Source organism: Pholcus phalangioides, unplaced genomic scaffold, assembly GCF_987345545.1.
Source record: "Pholcus phalangioides strain wild (caught in Gottingen) unplaced genomic scaffold, Ppha-v1.0 ptg000003l_1, whole genome shotgun sequence".
NCBI classification, from domain to species: domain Eukaryota; kingdom Metazoa; phylum Arthropoda; class Arachnida; order Araneae; family Pholcidae; genus Pholcus; species Pholcus phalangioides.
The window spans coordinates 15,728,490-15,751,539 of NW_028301596.1; the positions used below are offsets into that span (position 1 = coordinate 15,728,490).

General features: G+C 35.2%; 1 protein-coding gene across 5 annotated transcripts in view; it reads right to left on the minus strand.

Moving 5' to 3' along the window:
- Positions 1-2,540, minus strand: part of LOC149088160 (agrin-like) — a 133,659-nt gene extending 131,119 nt beyond the window's left edge. For all 5 annotated transcript variants that reach the window (XM_089245090.1, XM_089245081.1, XM_089245064.1 and 2 more), the window contains exon 1: positions 1,536-2,540. In XM_089245090.1, coding sequence (XP_089101216.1) covers positions 1,536-1,848 — 313 coding nt within the window. In that variant the 5' untranslated portion in view covers positions 1,849-2,540. The remainder of the gene's footprint in view (positions 1-1,535) is intronic.
- Positions 2,541-23,050: the final 20,510 nt, after the last annotated feature.

Genomic DNA, 23,050 nt, shown 5'->3' on the forward strand with positions numbered 1-23,050 from the left:
CATACTCGAAATTTTAAACTTTATCGAGATAGTTCTTTATTATATTATTTCTACTGAAATATACCTTTTTATATTATAAATGACAGAATAACAAAAGATTATATGAGAAATTTGATTTAAATAATTTTCTTTACGTACCTTATCCACTGTCATCAATCGAAATATTTCAATTATACTTGATTTTTTGTTTAAATTATTGTTCATATAATATATAATTTAGGTATTCGACATGAAAGGAAATTTCTCTTCAATTCAGATAAATGTATTTGTAAATTGGAAATTTTAGAAATGGTATATTTCTGGGGGCGGAGGGGTAGGTGCACGGTATTTGCGTTCATATCCCCAGTCTTTAAGGGGAATTTGAAAATTTTCTATTCATTATAGGTCCTCAATTATTTTTTTTTTCAATTTCTGTAAAGAATTTTAAACAATTCAGCGAGAGCTTTTAGGATTTTAGTTGTTAGCTATTTATTTTCGAAGTTTAACTTCAGCAACATTCAACTTTTTCAAAATTCTTTAAAATTTACCCATAAAATTTCTTTAGATCATTTAATGAGAAATCCTCTCATTTTATATCGTAACACCTCATTGCTGAGAGACAGTTTCAAGATATTTGAACAAGAGGTGTTTGAAACAAAATATTCCTTATATCACAGAAAATAAAAAAAAAATGTTGAGAAAACAGCATCTTAATGGGAAAAATATAATAAAACTTAAATAATTATTACCAGCAGTTTACATTAAAATATTTCAGAAAAAATTGTGGTGCATGTAGAAGAAAAACTGAACTCGATTTTTTTTCCTGAAAACTTTCAATTAATTATAGAAATGCGAAATGTGGGTTTTTTTTGGCGAATTTGCGTTCACCATTTCTTTTAATTGAGCATTTAACAAAATCATGCAACAATCTCACATATCTTTAGAAGTTTTTAACACTGTATGGTCTCGTGAATATGCATAGCAAATACATCGCGAAAAAAAAAAATCATACAAATTTCTTTTCTCAATTTTATTGGTATTTTTAGAAAGTACAACTTTTATTTATAGTGTCATTGCATTGCAAAGTACAGCTTATAAGTGCAATACTTTTTTATATCGAAAGAGTTTATCCCTGTTCGATGTCATTTATGAGAGCTGGTGAAATTTTACTCGTTCAAAGATTTATAAAATCGCACAAAATTTACGGGATTGGAAATCTATGCACAAATAACATTACAATAAAAAAACTATTATTTTAACCTTAATTAACAACTTTATGTAATTAAAAATCCACTCCAATTAACTAAAATGGCTGTGTTGATGTTTCAATTAAAAATATGCTAATAGCACCCATGCATATCCGTTTTTTTTGAGGGGAAAATCAATACACGTTTATGGTGGTGGACTATAAAGGGTTAAAAATTAATAAAATCATGAACGAATTTCACACATTTTTAGAATGCTCTCAAACGCGAAATTATATGTACTTCACAATTTATAATCAACACATGTTTAAGAACCACTAGAAAAATACGTGTTTTTGATTTCCAACTTACCACATCTTCCTTCAAATTTAGCTTGTATTTCTTTAGATTCCCTGCACGCTGTCCTTCTGAGTTCACAAGAATTCGGGTAATTCTTACCGTCCGTCCCACACACGGGACGCGAGCCCCGGCTGTCACCGTACGTGGCACATTTCTCCGGGCACACGCAATCCGCGTTCCGCCCGTCCGACGTCGCGCGGCACATCGCACCGAACTGGCATTCTTTCTCGTCGCACGGATCTTTAACATCGGGCGGGAACTTGTAACAACTTTCTACCAGGTAAACGCAAGTTATTAGCAGGGTTGGTCCAAGAACCAACTCCATGTCCGATTACCTAATCCATGAGGTCCAAATATTAATAAATTCCCGAAGACGCATCGCCTTATACCAATTTCTTTTTAAACTCTATATAAAAAAAAAAAAAAAAATCAAATTATTCCTTGCTGAATGGAGCCGCAGGACCGCACCGGTGACGCTTTACAACGGAATAACTCAGCTGGAAACATAGTCTAGTGATTATTATGAACTGTACTAATCATATTCTCTATAATCAGAACTATTTCCAGAGCCTGTCTAAAGTTACAGACCATTCTTTGCCGTCTTTACGATAACTTGTTGACGTACTCATTTCAGTATGAATGTTCTGGCACGGCACGTGAAAGTTTATTTATCCACTGCCGTTATAACTGGAAAATATCTCGCCATCTGTGTGATTTAGTTACATCGTTACCATAAAGAAAAAGGAGAAACGATGAAATTAATAATTTTTGAAACTAGAAATAATAATCACAAGTCACATAGAGGGTTTTAGTACGGCATAATTGTCATGAAAAATTTTTTTCTTCTGGCAAAAATTCATGAATGAACGTCTAAAACTTGAAAAATTACTATTTTTTACTATCATGTTGCAACCAGTGAGAGTTATTCGCAAGTGATGAACTTTAAGCAAACCACTCGCCGGCAGGGCAAAGTGTGCGTGTGTGTGTTGTTCCTACGGCCGAGCGAAAATGGCGACTGCGTAGAAAGGGTCTCTTCCGCCGAGATGGCAGAGGAAAAACACTGCGCAAGCTCTGACAGAGAAATACGTTTTGCCCTCAGAGTGGTGGGTGAATGAGTGAGGACACATTCCGTGAAGAAAGAGGACTCCAAATCGTAAAAGAGAGGGGAAAAAGGGACCAAACGGGGGACAGAAAAAAAAGGGGACTTTTTATTAAATTTTTATTTAAAGAAGAAGTAAAAATCCCATACAAAAACAAGTCCCCAATATTGACATCACTGAAAGCTGCTGCAGCATCACGTTGGCCGGGACGCAAACAAAAATCTTTTTTGTCCCGTTTTTTTTTTTCTCTAGTTTACCCCTCAAATAAGTTTTTTTTTTTTTTTACATCCTTTTGTTTTCTCTCTAACACATTCCTTTCTTATTCTCAATCCCTTGAAAAGGGGGAAAAACGTTATAAATATGTGTTCTTTTTTTTTCATTTTTTCCCTATTTTCTAGAATTTTGCCGGCATCAAAATCCCAAGTGTAATAACTCGTCGGCGAAAAATAAAAGAATTGTGAATATTTTGAGGGACGTGGAAGAATTTTTCCCTATGATTTTGATAGTAAAAAATGTTTGCTTTTCCACATTTTATTCCTTTTGTTTTGTTTCAATTCTTGTGAAGAGCCCAAAATTTCAGAGACGTGTAAAAAAGGATGTTTCTCGTATTCTTTTTATGATAATATAAAATCCTAACAGGGTGTTGAAATGTTCAAATTTCTCTGATGTTTATCGTTGTTGCACTTTTTATCATGAATAATAAAAGAATTTCGCGTATTCGACGGTAATGATGGAAAAGCATCGTATTTTTTTTACCAAAATGCATATTCTCAAATATTCCCAATATAATCTGAATATTCTCAAAAAAGAATATTGAGCTCCTGAAATAAAGAATATTGAGCTCCTGAAATAAAGAATATTGAGCTCTTGAAATAAGGAATTCTTATTTCTCCGATCGAATTCTTTTACGAATGGTACTTTGCTGAAATATAGAAGTATCGTTATCGAGTTATTAAACTATTACGGTATTTAATTTTAGATGGTTTTCTATTTTCTGCTGTAAGAGCTCCACACTCAGACCGGGATTGCACTATGAAACTTTTATTGAAGTTCTTTTATAAAACTTGAAAATTCAAGCAATAACCGTATCGGTTACATTCGAGCGAATGCAACCAACAGGCATATTGATTGTTTTTTTTTTCAAGTTTTGTAAAATATGTTTCATCAGACTTCAATAGTTTAATTCCGATTTACAGACCCGGTCCAGGGGCGTCATGGCAATTTAAGAGGGGAGCCCCTGATTTCATTTATACAAGGTGATTCAAAACGAAACGTACAAACTCTTACAGGAGATAGAAAAAACACAAAAATTTAGAATCACATAGGAATGTATCAGTTTTTTCTTGCATAGGTGTTGATGGTAAGAATTTTGAGCACTTGTTGGGAAACTTAACGTGTACACGTTCTGTCCTCGTGCAAAGTATCGTAATAGTACCTCGTGCTAAATAAAGAGTTTTCTCACAATTATTAGCTTATCATTTCTACATCGTTTATCCTCCAGCTGATCAGTTTGGAGTTTCCGGTCATACATTCCTATGTGATTTGGTTTTGTGCTTTCTACCTCTCCTAAAAGTTTGTACGTTGAGTTTTGAATCACCCTGTATATACAGAATATAGAAGAATACAGAAAAGCATCACCACGCATAAATTATTATTAAATTAACGAAAGGCATAATACCAAAATTAACAGAAATTACGACTTTATGAAAAAATAATAATTTGAGATTTAATATCCAAATTTAGGAATGATGAATTAAATATAAGCAAAGTCCACGGAAGAAGTATTAGAAAAATTAGACTTAGTGAATAAAATAATACGAGCATTTATAGAAATTTGGAATGTATGAAGGAAGTAATTACAGCATTGATGTAATTTGGGAATTAATAAAGCAAATTATCCAGAAATTGATAAAAGAAAAATAACTCCGGAAATTTTTTTGAGTTAAAAGAAAAAAAAAATCTCAGAAGTTTGATAAAAAAAAGGAAATAATTGAAGAATTATTTCCGGAATTGATAACGCAGAAAAATAATTCTAGAATTGGTGAAAATTCAAAATAAATGAAATAATTTATCCAGATTTGATGAAAATTTAGAATTTTAATGAAAAAAAAAACGATTCCAGAATCACAGATAAACATACTTAATATAAAAAAGTCACTTTTGCGGTCACCTGGGCCGGTTGGCAACGTCGAGACATGGCTGAAAAGCATACAACAGCGCCGAATGAGGCATCTGTTTGCGTGTCGGTGATATTTCAGACCTGTTATTTAAGTTTTTGTAAATTCATTGCTACTGTACTATTGTATTTTTTTTATTTGTAATTTTTTTGTTTTTTTAATGTGTTTTATTGTCGTGACTGCACTTATGTAATTTAAATATGCATAATAAATCATCTGACAACGGGCAGCCCCTCATCTGGAACAATAGCTGAAATTGGCAATTGTCGATAGAGCCTGGACAGTGTGCGGTTTGAAATAAATTGCGACACGACAAAACAAAAACGGTCAACGACATAATTAAAATATGTAATATCCCTTTGAGTTGCACCCGATTTAAACGAATCTTTCTCAGCGTTGCCGCTTCCTTTTGTGTATTTGAGTGTAGAAATTTCGACCTTTATCTCGATCAGATTCCAATATCGATTACAATGTGCAATGTGCCGTGCGGAAATTCGAACCATTGCTCCAGGGAAAACCATTGAGAGTCCTTCTCCTTAAGATCAATGAGCATACGATCTATACAAATGGATCTACGCAGGATAGGAATGCTAGTGCCGTCGCAGGAATGAACAGGTAAGTTTATTTTCCAAAGCAGTAGCGGCAACCGCTGGCTCTGATTGTGAACCGGAACGATCCCAAGTAATCTACGTGGATCGTTCAACAGATTTTTTCACGTGAATACGTCTCATAATAAATCGGCATGATTTTTGAGCGTCACGGAAATTAGACCTTGAATCCAAATAGCATCCGGACAACACGTGTGAATACAACGTTCAATATTTCGATGGAAAGATGAAGATATATAGTTTCCAAGGGATAAGAATTTCCTTTCAATATAATATCATCGCACTATGTAATAGACTCACAAACATGAAATGTTAAAACTGTCATGTCACATATCAAAAATGGATTACTTTGACCCTGGTGTGTTATCACCTTAAGCGAAGTGTCGTTTAATTTGTCTTGGAGTTTGAAAGAAAGAATATGTAGTGAAATAAAAGCTAATAATGGTCATTTCAAGAAGTTGTAGTCCAAAAAAATACGTAAAATTTTGTATTTTCTTAAAATAATGAGAGATATGACTAATAAATTATTTTTGAACATTTGGAAATGTTTTGAGAGCATAGAGGGACTTGTGAGGTTTCGTTTTTATACCACTAATTTCGGTTTCTTCATTCTTTAGATATTATTTTATTAATAAAAAGTGTTGCCAAAGTCATAAATTATATTGTAATGACTCATCTCTCAGCCAAGCCAGGGTTTCTTAACCTACAAGTCACGACCGAAAATTAGGTTAAAAAGTACTTTGGGATGTGCCGTACAAATCCACATACAATTCAGTTTTCAGTCTATTTGTTGTCTGGTTTCAGTGATTTATTGGCGATTTCGCCTACCTGGCTGATACCCAGACATTTGTGAAAACTTACATTCTTATCACCCATAATTACCATAGATGAGTTTCGATATTGATTCAGATATGTGTTCGATATACTTCATTAAATTGATCATTAGTATAGTTACGAGATCTGTAGAACAATGAGAAAACAACACATGGCATGGCATGGCTGAGAATAGTCATTGCTCTGCCCGAGACGTGGTATGATTCTCCATGTAATTTAAATGCATATCAACTTAAAACATACGTGCTCAATGCTCGGTGAGTTCAAATTCGTTATTCAGAAAAATTGGGAAGCTGTTATTCCATACTTCAGTATGGAATAACAAAAGCTTCCCATTCGTGGCAAAACTACTTGAAAATTGATATTTTGTTTCTTTAGTTAATGAAGAAAAAAATGGAGACAAATTCAAAAAAAAAAAAATTGAAATAAATAATTCATCGTTTTTTTTGACTGATATTAATCTGATGCGTATAAAATTAAAGAAAAAAAATCGTATTCCAGGGAAAAACTCGTAAAACTTTTTTCTCTAACTATTGATTATTCATACAGAAAGGATGGAATTTTTTTACATATCCAAATATTGGTTGACTTTTGGACAGCTGCTGTTTAACTTGAGTGATTTATTACTATTCTGGGATTGTCTTTTCTAATTCGAAGTTTGAAGAATTTTTAGAATTCTTCTAAAAGTAGAACTTTCTTTTTTTTCGATTTTATTCTGTCCACTATTTGATAAGTACGACTACTTCTCAAATATTAATGTCCTAAGGAAAAAAAGCTCTCAAAAGCAAAGGAAACGTAAAACTTTTTTTCCTCGAATTTTCCATCTAATTTCTTTGGAAAATATTGTATTTGTACGATACACGATAACCCAATCCCGTATACATGAAAGAAAGTAAATGCGGGGTTGCCAGTCTATACTTTATGTTATCATATCGAGCGTTGTTTTGATAGATTATACAGCTGCGAGTGGCATTTTTCTCAACGAGGAAAGTATCAACTACAGCTCTCGGAGAAGATTTCAAACAGGATAGTGTCTTACTTAATGACGGGGTTTCTCTTTCACCTTTCCCCCCATTCATTTTTTGTCATATTTACGTCCACGTGTCGAAATACGTACTAATCCCTCCCATGTTTACTCATGCTCCTCTTCATCAACGGCATTCATCGAAGTTCGGAACTGAAAAACACGAAAACACACAAAATACACATGAGAGTTGGAATGTTTTCGTAGTGAATTCAACGTATGAATGAAATGAATGGAAACATAATTAAATAACATTATTTTCTACGCTTTCAACTAAGCGTAGAGGTATTGCCGTATTTCTCCTAATTAGCCGGTACGCCGTGAAAATCGGGATACACCAGCTTCCTGAATGTTGGAGTCTGGTTCCTTTTCGACATGCCGAGAAAAGTGATGTTCAATGAGAATCACATGATACATTGGGGAAAACCAATATCAATCTATATTAGATGCTGCGAATAAATTCACGAATTGGAATAAAATAGTAGTTTCACTATAGCAAACGCAAGCTCCAAAGGAATTTCATAACGATAAGAAATATTTTGCAATTATTTATTGCTATAATATAATTATCGCCAGCATATAATACGAAATACAGATTCTGTGTATTTTGCATTTTTTTTCGTTTTGTATGTGCAGAGATTGGAGAACTATGCAGTCGCTTTTGTATTGCGGTATAATGTTTTGCAATAACAACTAAATTTTCTGATCTGCTAATTTGAATCTTTGACATATGAACATGGATACAAACGCACTTTGCAATCTATTAGTTTTTCAATTTACCGAAGTAAATAGAAAAACTGTAATTTTAATCTACGAGGACAGATATACTGTTATCAGACATTTGCAATAGAAAAAAAGGTTTATGGTAGTAAAATCAAACGTTGTGCGTGCGAAATTCAAACTATCTCCAACATAAACGAAACGATGAACCTCTCCGCTACTTCTACGAAGTGCAGATGGCGGGGTAAAAAGCGAATATAATTTCGGGAAACAAATCACATTGGTCTGTGGGAGGAATGAACTACTTACAGCTCACTCTGCGAGGCGAGTGCTCTACCATTAAGCCACAGAGAACAGATATTTTCTAACCGTAGAACAATATGTTCGTTGGGGGATGAACGGGAATTCGCAATAGTGTCCTAACTCAGCAACAGCTCGTAACGACATTAATCCCCAAATGGTGACGCAAACAATTTACGTCATCATCTGTTGCTGAGTTAGAAGGCTGTTTATTGCGCAGTCCCGTTCACCCCAAAGAACAAAGAACGTAGTGCTCTACGGTTATAAAACGTCTGTCCTCTGTAGCCTAATGGTAGAGCGAACGCCCGGACAGTGCGAGGTTGGTGGTACGATTCTCCACAGACACGTGTGAATTTTCTATCCGAAATTATCTTCGCTTTGTATTCAGTCATTTGTATGTCGTATCTCTGACACAGTTCTCAAAATACGATGGATCCTAAAATCCAGGGAACAGACGAGATTGAAATCAACCAATTCTCAGAGCCCAGATATTCGAGAACTTTTGAGAAACTCTGACTCAAATTTCACAGCATGCCGGAAAATACGGACATTTCTGACTTCCTGGTCTCCTTCGTTGATTCTTGACATGGCGCTTGATGAGGAAGAATACGGTATATCGTATTAAATTAATTATGAAATTATGACATTTAACAATACCGAATCTTCTTGTTCCTGAACTCAAGGACACAGGGATAGTTGATGTCATCGACGAGATAAAACGACACACTAAGTATAATGTGAAGTTCTATAATTTTATCATTAAATCAATATACGCATTCAGAATTCTTCACAATTAACGAATATTTACGTACTTCTTGCAAAACTGTGAAGGACATTTTATATGTGCTGCTCTCTAGTTTCGAAAGGTAGGAGTAAGTCTGGCTGTGCAATGTTGTACTGTTGGTTAGAAAGTTAATACGCATAACAAGATCCAAAACACGTATAAACAACTTCCAGGGATTGATAACAAGAATCACGAAAATGATCGACCCCTCAGTGTCATCTGATGTGCTCCGTGAACTGAAACATAATTTTGTAAAAATAAGCTAAGCAGCGCATTTGCACATCACATTAGTGACCCGCGGTGCGGTTCCATATACCTCTAGTGGCCTGCGACTCATTTACAGCGCTGCAGTGTGCATCGGCACATTTTCAGATCACTAGGGTGGCCCACAGTGCAGTTCCAGATCAATCCAGTGGCCCGCGGCCCATTACCAGATCAGTTGAATGACCCAAGTCATATTTGAAGATCACTTGTGAGTGACCTGCGGCCTATATACAGTTCACTCAAGTGACTCGTGGCACAGATCTGGACTACTCAAGTGGCCTGCGACACATTTACAGATCACTTGAGGCTCCTGCACCATTGTTGCAGATCACGGTTAGGTGTCCTGCGACTCGTTTTGAAATCAGTGAAGTGGCCATCACTCTCCAAAAGGTTGAGCACCCTTGGCTTATGCTTAGATGTATCCCGAGCTACAAATGGTGCTCATATTGAAGAAATGTGTCAGTTTCATGCAACGCAAATCGAAATAATCATTAACTATGCATTGTCTGTGTCACACTTCATGCAATATGCAGAGTTTTAATACTACAGCGTCATCTGTAAGTAAAATTTTAAACTATATCTCTCTAAATTTATCAAAGAAAAATGTCTACACCATGATAATTTATTTTGTATTTGTAAGTTACACATTTCACGTTAGTTTGTGAATTATTTATTGATTTCCAAAATGCGTCATGAACTTCACGCACACCCTGTACATTGATGATAAACATGCTTACTAATATACTGAGAAACTGATATTTGGGAAGAAAGCTGACTTGTCTCCTCCGGTTCCTCATGTATAACGGGCAAGTGATAAGAAGTTCAACTTCTTATACAAATACAACGCCACAACAGACAAATTGCCCAATGAAGTGGCTGACTTAAGAACATCATGGATCCCCGAGCCATTTTTTGGAGGCCCTACCTACTACTGACACCACACATGCACCCCGCCCACACCCGCGGAACCCCCAACGAATTGGTACATGCGGGAATGTGTGTGTACGTGTAGTGAAACCTGACGTGAAGTTTTTTGTTTCTCTGTAATGCTTGTTATGTGTAGTGCTGCCATCTGCCACCAGTTTTTCTAACTATGAGTGAAGTGTTATGATCGAATGATTTATCGTTGTAGGACTGTTGCTCTCTGTGGCAAGACTTTTTAACGGGGAGATCGGCTCGCATTTGCGCCTTTAAGTTGGGAACCACAGAAAACCAACTTCAGCCGACCACCACTGTGGGGTTCGAACCCAGATCCTCGCATCGCGAGTCCGTTACTATAACCACTCGACCACCACAGCGGCTTATAACAGTAAAATACTTAATATTTAATTACTTAATATTAATTTATTACTTTTCTTTCCAAATATCAGATTCGGCATAACATCCAAAATATTCAATTTCTCACTATATTTCAGGCCGAAGAAATACCATCTCTTCATACCTACTAATATTGAAAAAATTAATATAGCTCCATCTAGGAGTGAAAAATTAAAACATTTTTCTCAATTAATTAAAAAAAAAATCTCTACGCACCGATACGTTTTTCGTGCACTCACACATTTTACGTCAATTTATTCATTTTTATGTTTTAAAGGCGTCACAATGAATTTTTCACCCATCCTGTGTGACGGGCATACTCATGTTCAGAATGTTCATGGAATGCACCAATGCATTTCTCAAAAACATTTGATTTTTCATCAGGAAATGATTCAATTTCGGTTCTGGGGGGAGAAGAGTAATTTCATCCATGAATTGTTTCCTACAGTGAAATGATGGGAGAAGAGGGGGAAACATCAACCACACACACGCATTACGAAACAAAGTTCGAAACAACAGAGGTTAGAAATAAAATTGAATGTAATTCAAGAACAGAGTCGAAAACATGTAACATGAAACAGATGTTCCTCCGTCGACATTCCGCTTTCGACATTCTTTAAAAGCGAGAGAGAGAGAGGGAGAGAAATCCATTCGTATTTTAATCTCTCTCTCTCTCTACTACATTCGTCATATTCTGCGATCCTCTGGAAAATATTTTTATGAGAAATGTTTGATAATCCTTCGTCATCATCTCTGAAGTAGAGTATGCTGTAAGGAACACATGTTGATCTACTGAATCTGTCTTCGCGAAAGAAATATAAATAGTTTTTCGTATATATATAGTATATGAAAAGAAAAATGTAGAATTTTCATTCGGGAACACTCCAGCTTCGATTGAAATAACTCTTGCCAAGAGGATGTACGTACGTAAACACATACAGTAATATATCGAATTCGGTAGCCTCCTTGAGCGAAAAATTTACATTTTTATGCTCAATTTATTGGATCCAAATTCCTAAAATGTTGCTCATCCACTTTAATGTATGTCATACGAAAAAAAAAATGAATTACTCAGTACCAGCTGTTTTCAGCAGTAATTTTTTTTTTTTGCAATATTTTGCAGGAAAGATATTTTATTCAGGAAAGATAAGAACAAAGAAACACTTAATCTCTAACTTTAGTCACAATATGGCTCTCCAAGCGTACTATGACTTATGCTATGTGCCCAATTTAGAATTGTCCTGACACCGCGTATTTGAAAACTCCTCATTGAATGTATATGTTAAGTGGCAAATGTGTGATAAATTCGGTTATTATGCATAACCTCGGAGATTTTGGTAAGTTTGATAAATTTCCCTAAATTAATTCCTTTTACCGGTGATAATATATGGGAGTCATTCAAGTATTACGTTAGCATTGATGATGGGGGAAGGGGGTTTCCGATTTGCTGACTTCTGATGACAAGGGGGAAGGGGTTTGGATGATACTTACGTCATGAACAACTTTATGAAGATGTGAAATATTCTTAATGATATCTTATTCGGTGCGCCGAAAACGAAAAAAAACCTTTCGATAGTTATTGGACACCTGAAATAACATTCTACCTATTGATAAGTCCCCTACAGAGCCCCTTTAATGATGTCTAAATGTTTCACGGATCCTTCAAGTGCTCTGGAAATGTTTCCGGGTCACTTAAATGCTCTAAAACTGTGCCACATGCCACTCAAGAATCTCTAAATGTGCCACGGATCGTTTAAGTGTTCTGTTACTGCGCCACCGGTCACTTAAATGCTCTGGAATTGTGCCACGGGTCATTTAAGCGATTTGTAAATGTGCCGCTTAGTTCATTTTTACAAAATTAGGTTTGAGGGGGGGGGAAGCCACATCAGATAACCTTCAGGGCCACATTTGGTTCTCGAGTCAAGGGTGTACCATGTATGGCTTAAAGGGTGGGTCACAGTGAATTTCTTAAAGAGAAATTCTGAGTTCTTACACTTCAAATAGCATTGAAATTAACAGAAATCGCGATTATAATATCTAAATGTATTTTTTTTTTGACATTTCAATTTTTTTTAAATATTTTTTTGCATTAAAATTTTTTTTTTCGTCTGTGTGGGGAGGCGCACGAGCTCTCTATGCCCCCCCCCTCCCTCACGTAAGTTTCTGATCTCACCAATATGCGTTAGGACATAGGGGGCAGTGATGGCGATATTTTGCTGACAAGGGGGGAAGGGGGTCAAAAATGGCTAAAATTCGCTTACGTTATACTTGAACGGCCCCTTGTAGTTCCATAGAGTTGTAGGTAAGTTTAATAAATTTTAGTAAATTAATCAATTTTACCAGTGATCATGCATAGTATCTAAGCATCGTTGGTAAATTTAATAAGTATTAAATAAATTATCACTTTTACCGGCAATTATGCATACCAGTCCGTCGCGTCAGTGGTACACATTAAACATCGTAAATCGTATTACAACAGTTGTATATGAATATACTGTACATGATAATTTATACATGCATTGTATCATTATATCGGCGTACGATCGTAAAATTTGTTATCATTATATCGGGGTCGGACTACGTTCATCCATATACTGGACTCATTTGATTTTTTTTTTCATATTCATCAAATTTACCAACAAAGCTTGGGTGATATGCATAATCTCCGGTAGAAGTAATACATTTATCAAACTTACCAAGACGATCGGTAAGTATGCATAATAACCAGTTAATTATGTATAATATATAACCAAGTTATCACATTCACCGTAACATATACACTATTAGCAATGATTTTTTTTTTCCACGTATCCATTGTAGACCATGTTTCTATGAAAAATAAAGCATGGTTTCCTCTTAGTAATAATGACAGCAGCCAAAATTACCGAACATGGAGCTCTTACAACCCATATCTCAATGTCGTTGCTACATCCCAAAATCGCACCTGTATCCGTGCGCTGTGCGTTGATCGAGAGAATGACCAAATGTCTGGGTGATGAAGTACAACTTACATAGAGAAGGGGTGAGTAACTCGGTGGCCGTTGGAGGAAGTGCGTGAGTGGCTTCAAGTTATATTTGTAATGTGTGTGTGTGTGTTTTTATAAATTAATTGCCACAGGTATCCAGTCCGTGAAAACAATGAGCAGATATTAACATACGGCGATGTGGCCTGGATATCGTTCGGTTTGACGGCTTCAAGTTACAGCCGCAGTAATAATCTGCCTATAAGTCACGGTGGGGTGAAATCAACAATCGCTATGATTGACTGCTATGCAAGTAAAGATGACTTTTCCTGTCGATTCATAACTAAATATATGAAATTTTTTGGTTAGAACAATTTCAGCATACCATATACGTACTAGCTATATAAGCTGCATATTATAATTTTTTATAAATTTCGGAGCACACACTTTCGTGATACCGACGATAAGATGTGCATGTTCGTGAATAAGGAAGTTGCATCGCTAAATCCCTCAGGAAGTTTCAACCTTAACTAATCTATTCAATTTTTGCTCCCTCAAGACACCAAATAAGTAACACTCCAACCTATTAATGAACATCAGTTCATTAACATCTGCTTAGTCAGCACGTCGAGGGCATTTGTATAACACCACATCGAGTCTCTGGTGTTATTAAGCGGTTGTTTTCCCAAGACAGCCCTTTCAGAATGATGGAGTTCCCTCGAGAGAGCTTTAACTGCAGAAATGGCGTGCTTTTAGGTGTTTAACAGAGGAATATCTTTGCTGTGGATAAATTTCTATGCATTGGTGCTATCTAAGTACCTTTAAAGTTATCGAAATAATTTTCGGAGGTATATTCATCTCATGAATAATGAATGGGACAATTATTTTTATCAGTCTTCATTATGATGAAGGTAGGCCAGAGTGTGCATGATGTTAAGTTTTTTATGGGAAGATTTCGATAAATGTGAATTATTTATAACTCTGAATAGAATGTAAGTTGGATATAATTAGATGCACTGCCTGGTCAAAGAAAAGTAGATAGTCGAAACCTACTTTATTGCACTGTCCAAGCCTCAGGAGTAAGTGTGGGGATAAACGATTGTTTCTGTCGTTCACCAGATAATAGAATCAGCATTAACATAAAGTCTAGAATCAGCATTAACATAAAGTCTAGAATCAGCATTAACATAAAGTCTAGAATCAGCATTAACATAAAGTCTAGAATCAGCATTAACATAAAGTCTAGAATCAGCATTAACATAAAGTCTAGAATCAGCATTAACATAAAGTCTAGAATCAGCATTAACATAAAGTCTAGAATCAGCATTAACATAAAGTCTAGAATCAGCATTAACATAAAGTCTAGAATCAGCATTAACATAAAGTCTAGAATCAGCATTAACATAAAGTCTAGAATCAGCATTAACATAAAGTCTAGAATCAGCATTAACATAAAGTCTAGAATCAGCATTAACATAAAGTCTAGAATCAGCATTAACATAAAGTCTAGAATCAGCATTAACATAAAGTCTAGAATCAGCATTAACATAAAGTCTAGAATCAGCATTAACATAGTATTTTAGAATATTTAGTAGCAATCTTTATCCGCGCGTCAATGTATATTTTCTTCTTTGAAGACGATGTCTTGCATGTTCAAGAAGGAAGATGGAGTTCCAGAATAATAGTTGGATGTTCCAGAGCGAAGATGGCATATTGAAAAAAAAAGATTGCGTGTTCGAGAAAGAACATATCTCAGATGACGATGGCATGTTCCGGTAAAAAGATGGCATTTTTGAGGAAGATGCCATTCCAGAATGATGATAGCATGTTCCAGAAAGAAGATGGCATGTCCAAGAAAGAACAATACATGTTTGGGGGAAAAAGAATGGATGTTCAGAAATGGAAAGAATGGATGTTCAGAAATGGAAAGAATGGATGTTCAGAAATGGAAAGAATGGATGTTCAGAAATGGAAAGAATGGATGTTCAGAAATGGAAAGAATGGATGTTCAGAAATGGAAAGAATGGATGTTCAGAAATGGAAAGAATGGATGTTCAGAAATGGAAAGAATGGATGTTCAGAAATGGAAAGAATGGATGTTCAGAAATGGAAAGAATGGATGTTCAGAAATGGAAAGAATGGATGTTCAGAAATGGAAAGAATGGATGTTCAGAAATGGAAAGAATGGATGTTCAGAAATGGAAAGAATGGATGTTCAGAAATGGAAAGAATGGATGTTCAGAAATGGAAAGAATGGATGTTCAGGAACGAAGATGGCATATTCAAGAAAAAAGACGGCATGTTCGATAAAGAAGAGGACATATTAAAGAAAAATTATATTTCAGAATGGAGACGACATTTCAGAAAGAGTACAGTTCAAGCATGTCATCGTCATCCTATAACTTGCATCGTCATCCTGAAGCCTGACATCTTTATTCAGGAACATGCCATCTTCGTTCAGGAACATGCCATCTTCGTTCAGGAACATGCCATCTTCGTTCAGGAACATGCCATCTTCATTCTGGAATATGCCATCATCTTCAGAGAAGAAAATATCTATTGGCAGGTATTCCTGATCATCAAGCATGCTAAAATATTCATCAGCTATTCAAACGGAAACAACCTCATATCACACACAACACTTTCTCCTGCACTAGACTAACCAACAGAACCATACTAATATACAGCTTTAATAAATCTCCTACGTCGTCAAATATGAAGCAACCACGAAATTCGTCAACCTCATCATGAACAACGGAAATTACTTGGATATATTATCTCCCATCTGGTTCCGAGTGGACACCACTCTTACACCTTCACGAAGACAGTTCTTCTTGAATTCCAACGTGAATACGAAATATATTTGAATTAAGCATGCGGATTATTATACTTTGTAAAGGAGGAGGGGGAATATGAATCCGCATTCTGAGACTTCCAAGTTCGCGAGTGGAGACGATGATTAATTATTTAGCATGAATATGCATATGCGCATACGTCATGCGTCAAAATTGTTAGTGAGTGATGATAACTTGAATAATTACGACTCGTTTTATACGTAGAATGCCATATCTCTATCTAGCGAGACTGACTTCGTATCAAATGAATTTCTAGCGGGTTCTAGTTTATATCAGGCGTATTTGTAGAGAAAGACGTCCTATCCTTTTTTAAATTATATATACAGAAAACTGGCTGTATGAAGAGATGTTGATGTTTTTAGGAAAAGAAAATTCAGCTCTGCTCTCACGAGAATTCAAACCCCGGACTCTCATTTCCCAAGCAAGTGCTCTGCCACTAAGCTATGAAAGCAGATAGAACATTCCCTTCCTCCGGCCTATATATGTGCTGAATGGCTCCACGTGCGATGGACGGCGGCAACATTCTGCTAATACAGTAGAACATCCCCTAACGGACTCTTTCCGTTAACGGCCACTTATTCGATTCCTCGTCCTGTTGAAGAGGGCTTTAATGTTTTTCACTGCACGTTAGCAGACACTCTCGCGGAGAGAATGCATCATATTTAGCTAAGATTTATCCCAAGCTCGTGTTAGTTAATACGATAAATCGTCTATCAAATACGTAATTAATTGAGCATGACTATGGTCCAGGAGGACGAATTCGAATGGTAATGTTGGTTTCGTTTATTGATACTTGTGTACGAAGGAAGACTGAATGTATTTTATCATCTTCACACTTACTTAAATTTAATTTAATTTGTATTGCACAATATGTGCACGTATCACGTACAACTAAGACTGATCAATTGGTTTAATGAAGAGAAGAAAGGTCATAATTTTTTCCATATCTATCAGACTTTCCAACTTTATTTGGGAATTATGCATAATCGTTGGTAAAAGGGGCAAATGAAGTGAAATTTAAATAATTTCTTTTTTTTCCCAATCGGTCCGACGAGTTGACGTCCTAGAAGTTCTGCGAGTTTACCATAGTTTCCAGAGACGAGGCGACTGACAAGATGCTCAAGAAACTCCTCCAAACGGATTACTTCTGAATTTCTGTAATAGATGACGTGGAGATCATCGAGGTGATGACGACCAGGGCGTGTAAAAAGTTGGATGCTGGACCGTTGCTGAGATACTTCGAGCCGCGCTGTTCAAATTCTTCAAAGAACAGAACAAACAAGAGAATTCAGTTTGTGTTTATATGTAAACCCAATCTTGCGTGGGGGGTGTAGTGTTCTGTAGCGCGTCTCTCAGTTGAAAACCTTGACGTAACAGCATGGTATAAGGCTCCAGAGCACAAGAACAAGAAAAGCATCAGGAGACGGAAGAGTGCAAAAACAAAATTGAACATTCGAAAATAAACAGAGAGGGAGAAAGGTGTGTGAAAGCGATCGAGTAGGATCGTCGTCTCACGTTTACGTTATTATTCTAATATTTTTGTTAATAAATTTCTGTTTATGTTTGTCATGATGAGTGCTCACTATTCGAAGAACATAAGGTCACTACAGAGGTTGCAGAGCATAAAAAAATACGTTGGGACACTTTCAGCCTTTAATTCCTGGTCCTATAGCCACATAAAAAAACTAATCCAATGACAAATATTTAAAAAAAATTATTCTCTTATTAGCATAAATTGTCAATGCGATAAAGCGTTGGATTCAGCAAATTTCTTCAAAAAATACGAATTCAAGTAGTTATTCCATTTTAAGAAACACAATTCCCAATAAAGAAAAATTAAAAATACCTCGAAATATATAATATATCCTTTATACTACTTCAGTCACATGTTTTATAACAATCCATATTAATTCTAATACTCCCAATACTATAAGCCGAATATTTTCGATGTATTTTCCCATTCTAAGGAAACATGAAGAAATAAATACAATACTGAAATACATAAACAAATACAATAACAATTTAATGAGCAGAAGTAAAATTCATGCAGATAAATGTTTCATATAAAAACTTTCAACCAATAATTCTTGCCAAGTTCTAGAGTTAGTTCTTAGGGGTGTTGCTCCTGATAGACTGATCATTTGCCTCTGAAATAATTTTGTGCCCTTTACGTGTCATTGAAAAATGGCACTTTCACTTTAAGTATTCTACAACTCGACTTTTAATTTTTTTTAATGCAAATTCTAACCAAAATCCGTTTAACAGTTATGATTGTTTGACGAATTTTGGTTCAGGAAGGTGGTCAGTCCAGTCACTGGAACTTCTCGCAATTATGACACATGGTCTTGGTCCACCCCCCCCCCCCACAATTGAATTTTAAAATAGGCTTTATAAGCACGCTTTACAAACAATTAAATATTGCGCATTTGATGAACAAGCGTGTAGCAACCACATACATAACAGCATGCATTGGGACTCTTTTTATATAACCATCTACATCTACATGAATAAGCCATGGATCAGATCTGAAATGAGATCGACAAAATGTACTGGTCTGCTCAGTTTAAAACTGACACCGAAACTAACACTAAAGAAAAAGAAGAATATGGCATATCCTTATCGCATTTGGAACTGAAATGTACTGTGGCCTTCCTGACGCCATGCCCTACATGCTAGAAAAGTATTGCCCTCTAGTAGACACTAGAGTAAATTTATAAAACTTATGCTACAGACTGATAAATTGACACACTAGTGAAGCGGTTCTCAACCTTTTTTGACTCACGGAGCCCTTTCTAGTAAAAAAATTCTATGGTGAAACCCCGTAGGGCACTGTTTTAATTATTTATCAAAGTTACTGATTTATTGTTATTATTCAAAAATATTTGTATATATTTTTTTAATTTTATTGTTTTTTTTTATTTCCCATGAGCAGCCGCGGAGCCCCTGGAGAGTGCATAAGGAGCTCCAAGGGCTCCGCGGAGCATCGGTTGAGAACCGCTGCAGTAGTGAATCTATATAGTGGTATTACAACTATGCTAGTGTAAGTCGTTAGTCGATAGCCCGGGACCTTTGGCTATTCATCAATATATAATATCAAACTGCATAAAAACTAGGTCTTGTAAAGAGAAATCGATTTCAAATTTGAAATCAGCGATAAGAAAATAACTTATATCAGTTGAAAAATTCCATGCAACAGAAAACGAAAAAAACATGTTTCCCAGTAATATCATTGAAATGCTAAACGTTGATAAATATTTCTCCGGTTGCATCGAAAGTTAATTAAGTCTCATTAATCAGAAAAGACGCATTCAAAGTATTATTTCATCTTAAAAAGCGCAATCCCAGTAGAGAAAAACTAAAACACCTCAATATAATCTAATCTTTATTTTACTTCAGTCTCACATTTGATATCACAATCCAAGATTGTTCCAATACCACATCCCATGAGCCGAATATTTCAGATGTATTTTCCCGTTCTAAAAAAAGAAATACGAATAAATTAAAATAACAATTTAATAAGGAAAAGTATAATTCATTCCAATAAAAATTGCATGCGATCATTTTTCCTCAATCATAAAAATTCTGTTTCCCTCTTCTTCATATTTTTTTCCCAACATTCAAGAAATCAACAATAAACATATTTCCTTATTGAATTGCAACATTCGAATCTTCATATCTGAAGGAAGTACTTATGGAAAAGGACAATATTCGTGCATTCAAAATGGCCGATTTTCTCTTCAAATGCATTCAAGATGTACCTTGTACAGTGAAGTATCAATTCGGAAGAATAAGTATCAAAGGTTCAGGATATAAAAATAGCAGCCTTATAAAATATAATTTATATGATGGAATTGAAATTATTCCATTCATCTTGTAAATGGAGTATGGAGATATAGAAGTGGACTAAAGTAGTGGACTTATAGTAGTATCAAAATGGTTAAAAATATCAGAATTTCATATAAATTATCAATTTTTCGAGAGAATTGGGGTCTTTTGTATTTAGAAGTTAAAATTAATTTATGCATTATTAAATTGTTATTTGTTATTTTTTAATCAAATGGATGAGTTTAAAATCTTCGTGATTATGTTTTTCTTCTAAATACAATTTTCAGATGCATTTCCTGCTCTGCTTCCCAGTGATTTCATACATATAATTTTTCCCTTTCCCTACGGTACGTTTTATATTATATCTTAATCTGTAGTATTACATTCTACAAGCCTCAAGAGTAAATATTGTGAGGAGAGTTTGTTTCTGTTGTTCTGAACTATATAGATGATAATAATAGTCATAGTCTAAGTCTGCTGAGAATTTCACCGTACTAAAATTAAAGTTAATGAAAAATATCATTTAAATTAATGAAAATCTTCATCCTTTGATGAATATTTTCATTTCTGAAAACAATAGAATGGCGATGACATGTTTTAGAATGACGATAGACGGTTCCAGAAATTATATGACTTTTGTGGTATAATATATAATTATACCACAAAGGATATGACATGATCCAGAAACAATGTGACATGATCCAGAAATAATATGACATGTTCTAAGAAGAGTATGGCATGATCCAGAAAGAAGTTGGCATGTTAAAGAAAGAAGATGGCATGATCTAGAAAGAAGATGGCATGATATAGAAAGAAGATTACGATAACATTTTCCAGACCGACGACGGCAGGTTCCGGAATGGAAAACCGCAATTATATTTTCCCCTCTTCATATTTTTAAAACATTCAAGAACTCAGCATTATAATCAATAAGAATATTTCGTTATTGGATTGTAACATTTATGAATCTTCGTATCTAAAGGAAATGCTTTTAAAAAACGCACGGTATTCATACATTCAAAACGTCGATTTTCTTTTCAAATGCATTCAAGGCTTACAAGATAATTATCATTTTTAGAGAAATAAGATGCAAGATTCAAAAAATATAAATATTTTAAAATAGCTGCCTTATGAATTATGTTTTATGTGAGGGAATTGAAGTTATCAAATTCATCTCGTAAATGGAGTATATAGTAAGAAATTTCAATTTTATTTTAAAAAATGTCTGAGTTTCATATAAATTATGAATCTTAATATCGAATCTGTCTTTTCGATTCAGGCGAATATATAAAAATAATTTTATACATTATTATTATATTTTTATTTGTAATTCTTTAATATATGGTGAATGAGTTTGAAATATTCTTGATTATACGCTTTGCTGTTTTCCCCTTATATTAAATTTTCCGCTATGTTTTCTGCTCTACTTCCCGGTGATTTCCAATATTATTTTTTTTTTTCCTACAGGATGTTTTCCCATCAACTCAAGAAGAAGAAACGTACCGATGATCAAGTTAGGCCTACGAAACTTGTCAACCGAGAAGAAACAACAAGAACAAACTCAAGAAACGAAGAAGATCGAAAATAAATGAAAAAAAAAAAGGAACATAAGCCCGTTGGTTTCCACCAAATCACTCACACTTTCTCTCTGATTGTCTGGATAAATAAGAGTGAACGCTTATATGTCTGTGTATTTGTATGAGTTTGCCGGTTTGGCCTTTACCAATCTCATTGATTACATTGAGTAAATGGCATGTACTCCTCGGTCGTACGTCACAGGAATCCGAAAACGAATGTCTAAGCAATACATATACCAGAAATGCATGAAATAATCATCCAACGGGTTTATTCTTAACTTCTATTCATGTGTTTATCACATTACTGGTACATACCGAGAGTCTATAATTGGAGTTAGCATGTTCCGTACTATGTACAACAGTTCATTAATAAAGGAACGAAAAATATAGTTGTGGGGGGGGCCGTTTTTTAAATTTATTATCAGATGGCGCATTGAGCCTGATCAACAACCGCAGCGCTTCATGGGCGTCGCGTTGAACCACTGAAAATTCAATTTTTTATAGCAAAATCAGTCAAAATTAGTCTCAAAAATCGGTCTGAGAATGACAAATACAGTCAAACCTCGTTAATGAGTCACTCTTGGGAGAGCAAATACATGACTTGATAAGCGAACTGACTCGTTAAACGGAGTAAGCCATAGCTATGCCAATTCCTGCCTGAAGATTATTGGGACTTCCAAAAAGTGACCCGGTAAGCGGATTGACATGTTAACCGGGTGACGTACTAACGAGGATTGACTGTACAGTCATTTTAATATCTGATAAAGATGCGTTGTCTCGACATGCCGGGTGTTTTAGGTAGAAAAAGCCAAAATGCTGATGAAGCCTAGGGATGTAAGCAAGCTGAACATTCAGGAAAGGGCGGCTGATGTCAGTTTCATCTGAAACATTACTCATTAGTTTTGTTTTTAAACACAAGTTGCGAAGTGACATGAGTGCAAAAATTACTATATAAACTACCGTTCCTGTAGTACACGCTATCTAGTGGTGAGTTTCGGAACATTCATTATGCCAAATTCTTAACTATTCATTCATGTTTAAGAAATTCCATGCATTTCTGATGAATGGTTTAGAGCAGGGGTTCTCAAATTGTGCACCGCGGTGCCCCTGACTAAAGTTTTTTGAAAATATTCTTTTTTATACAGCTCTGGGGAGCCGGCGGAGCTGGCGAAGAACTGC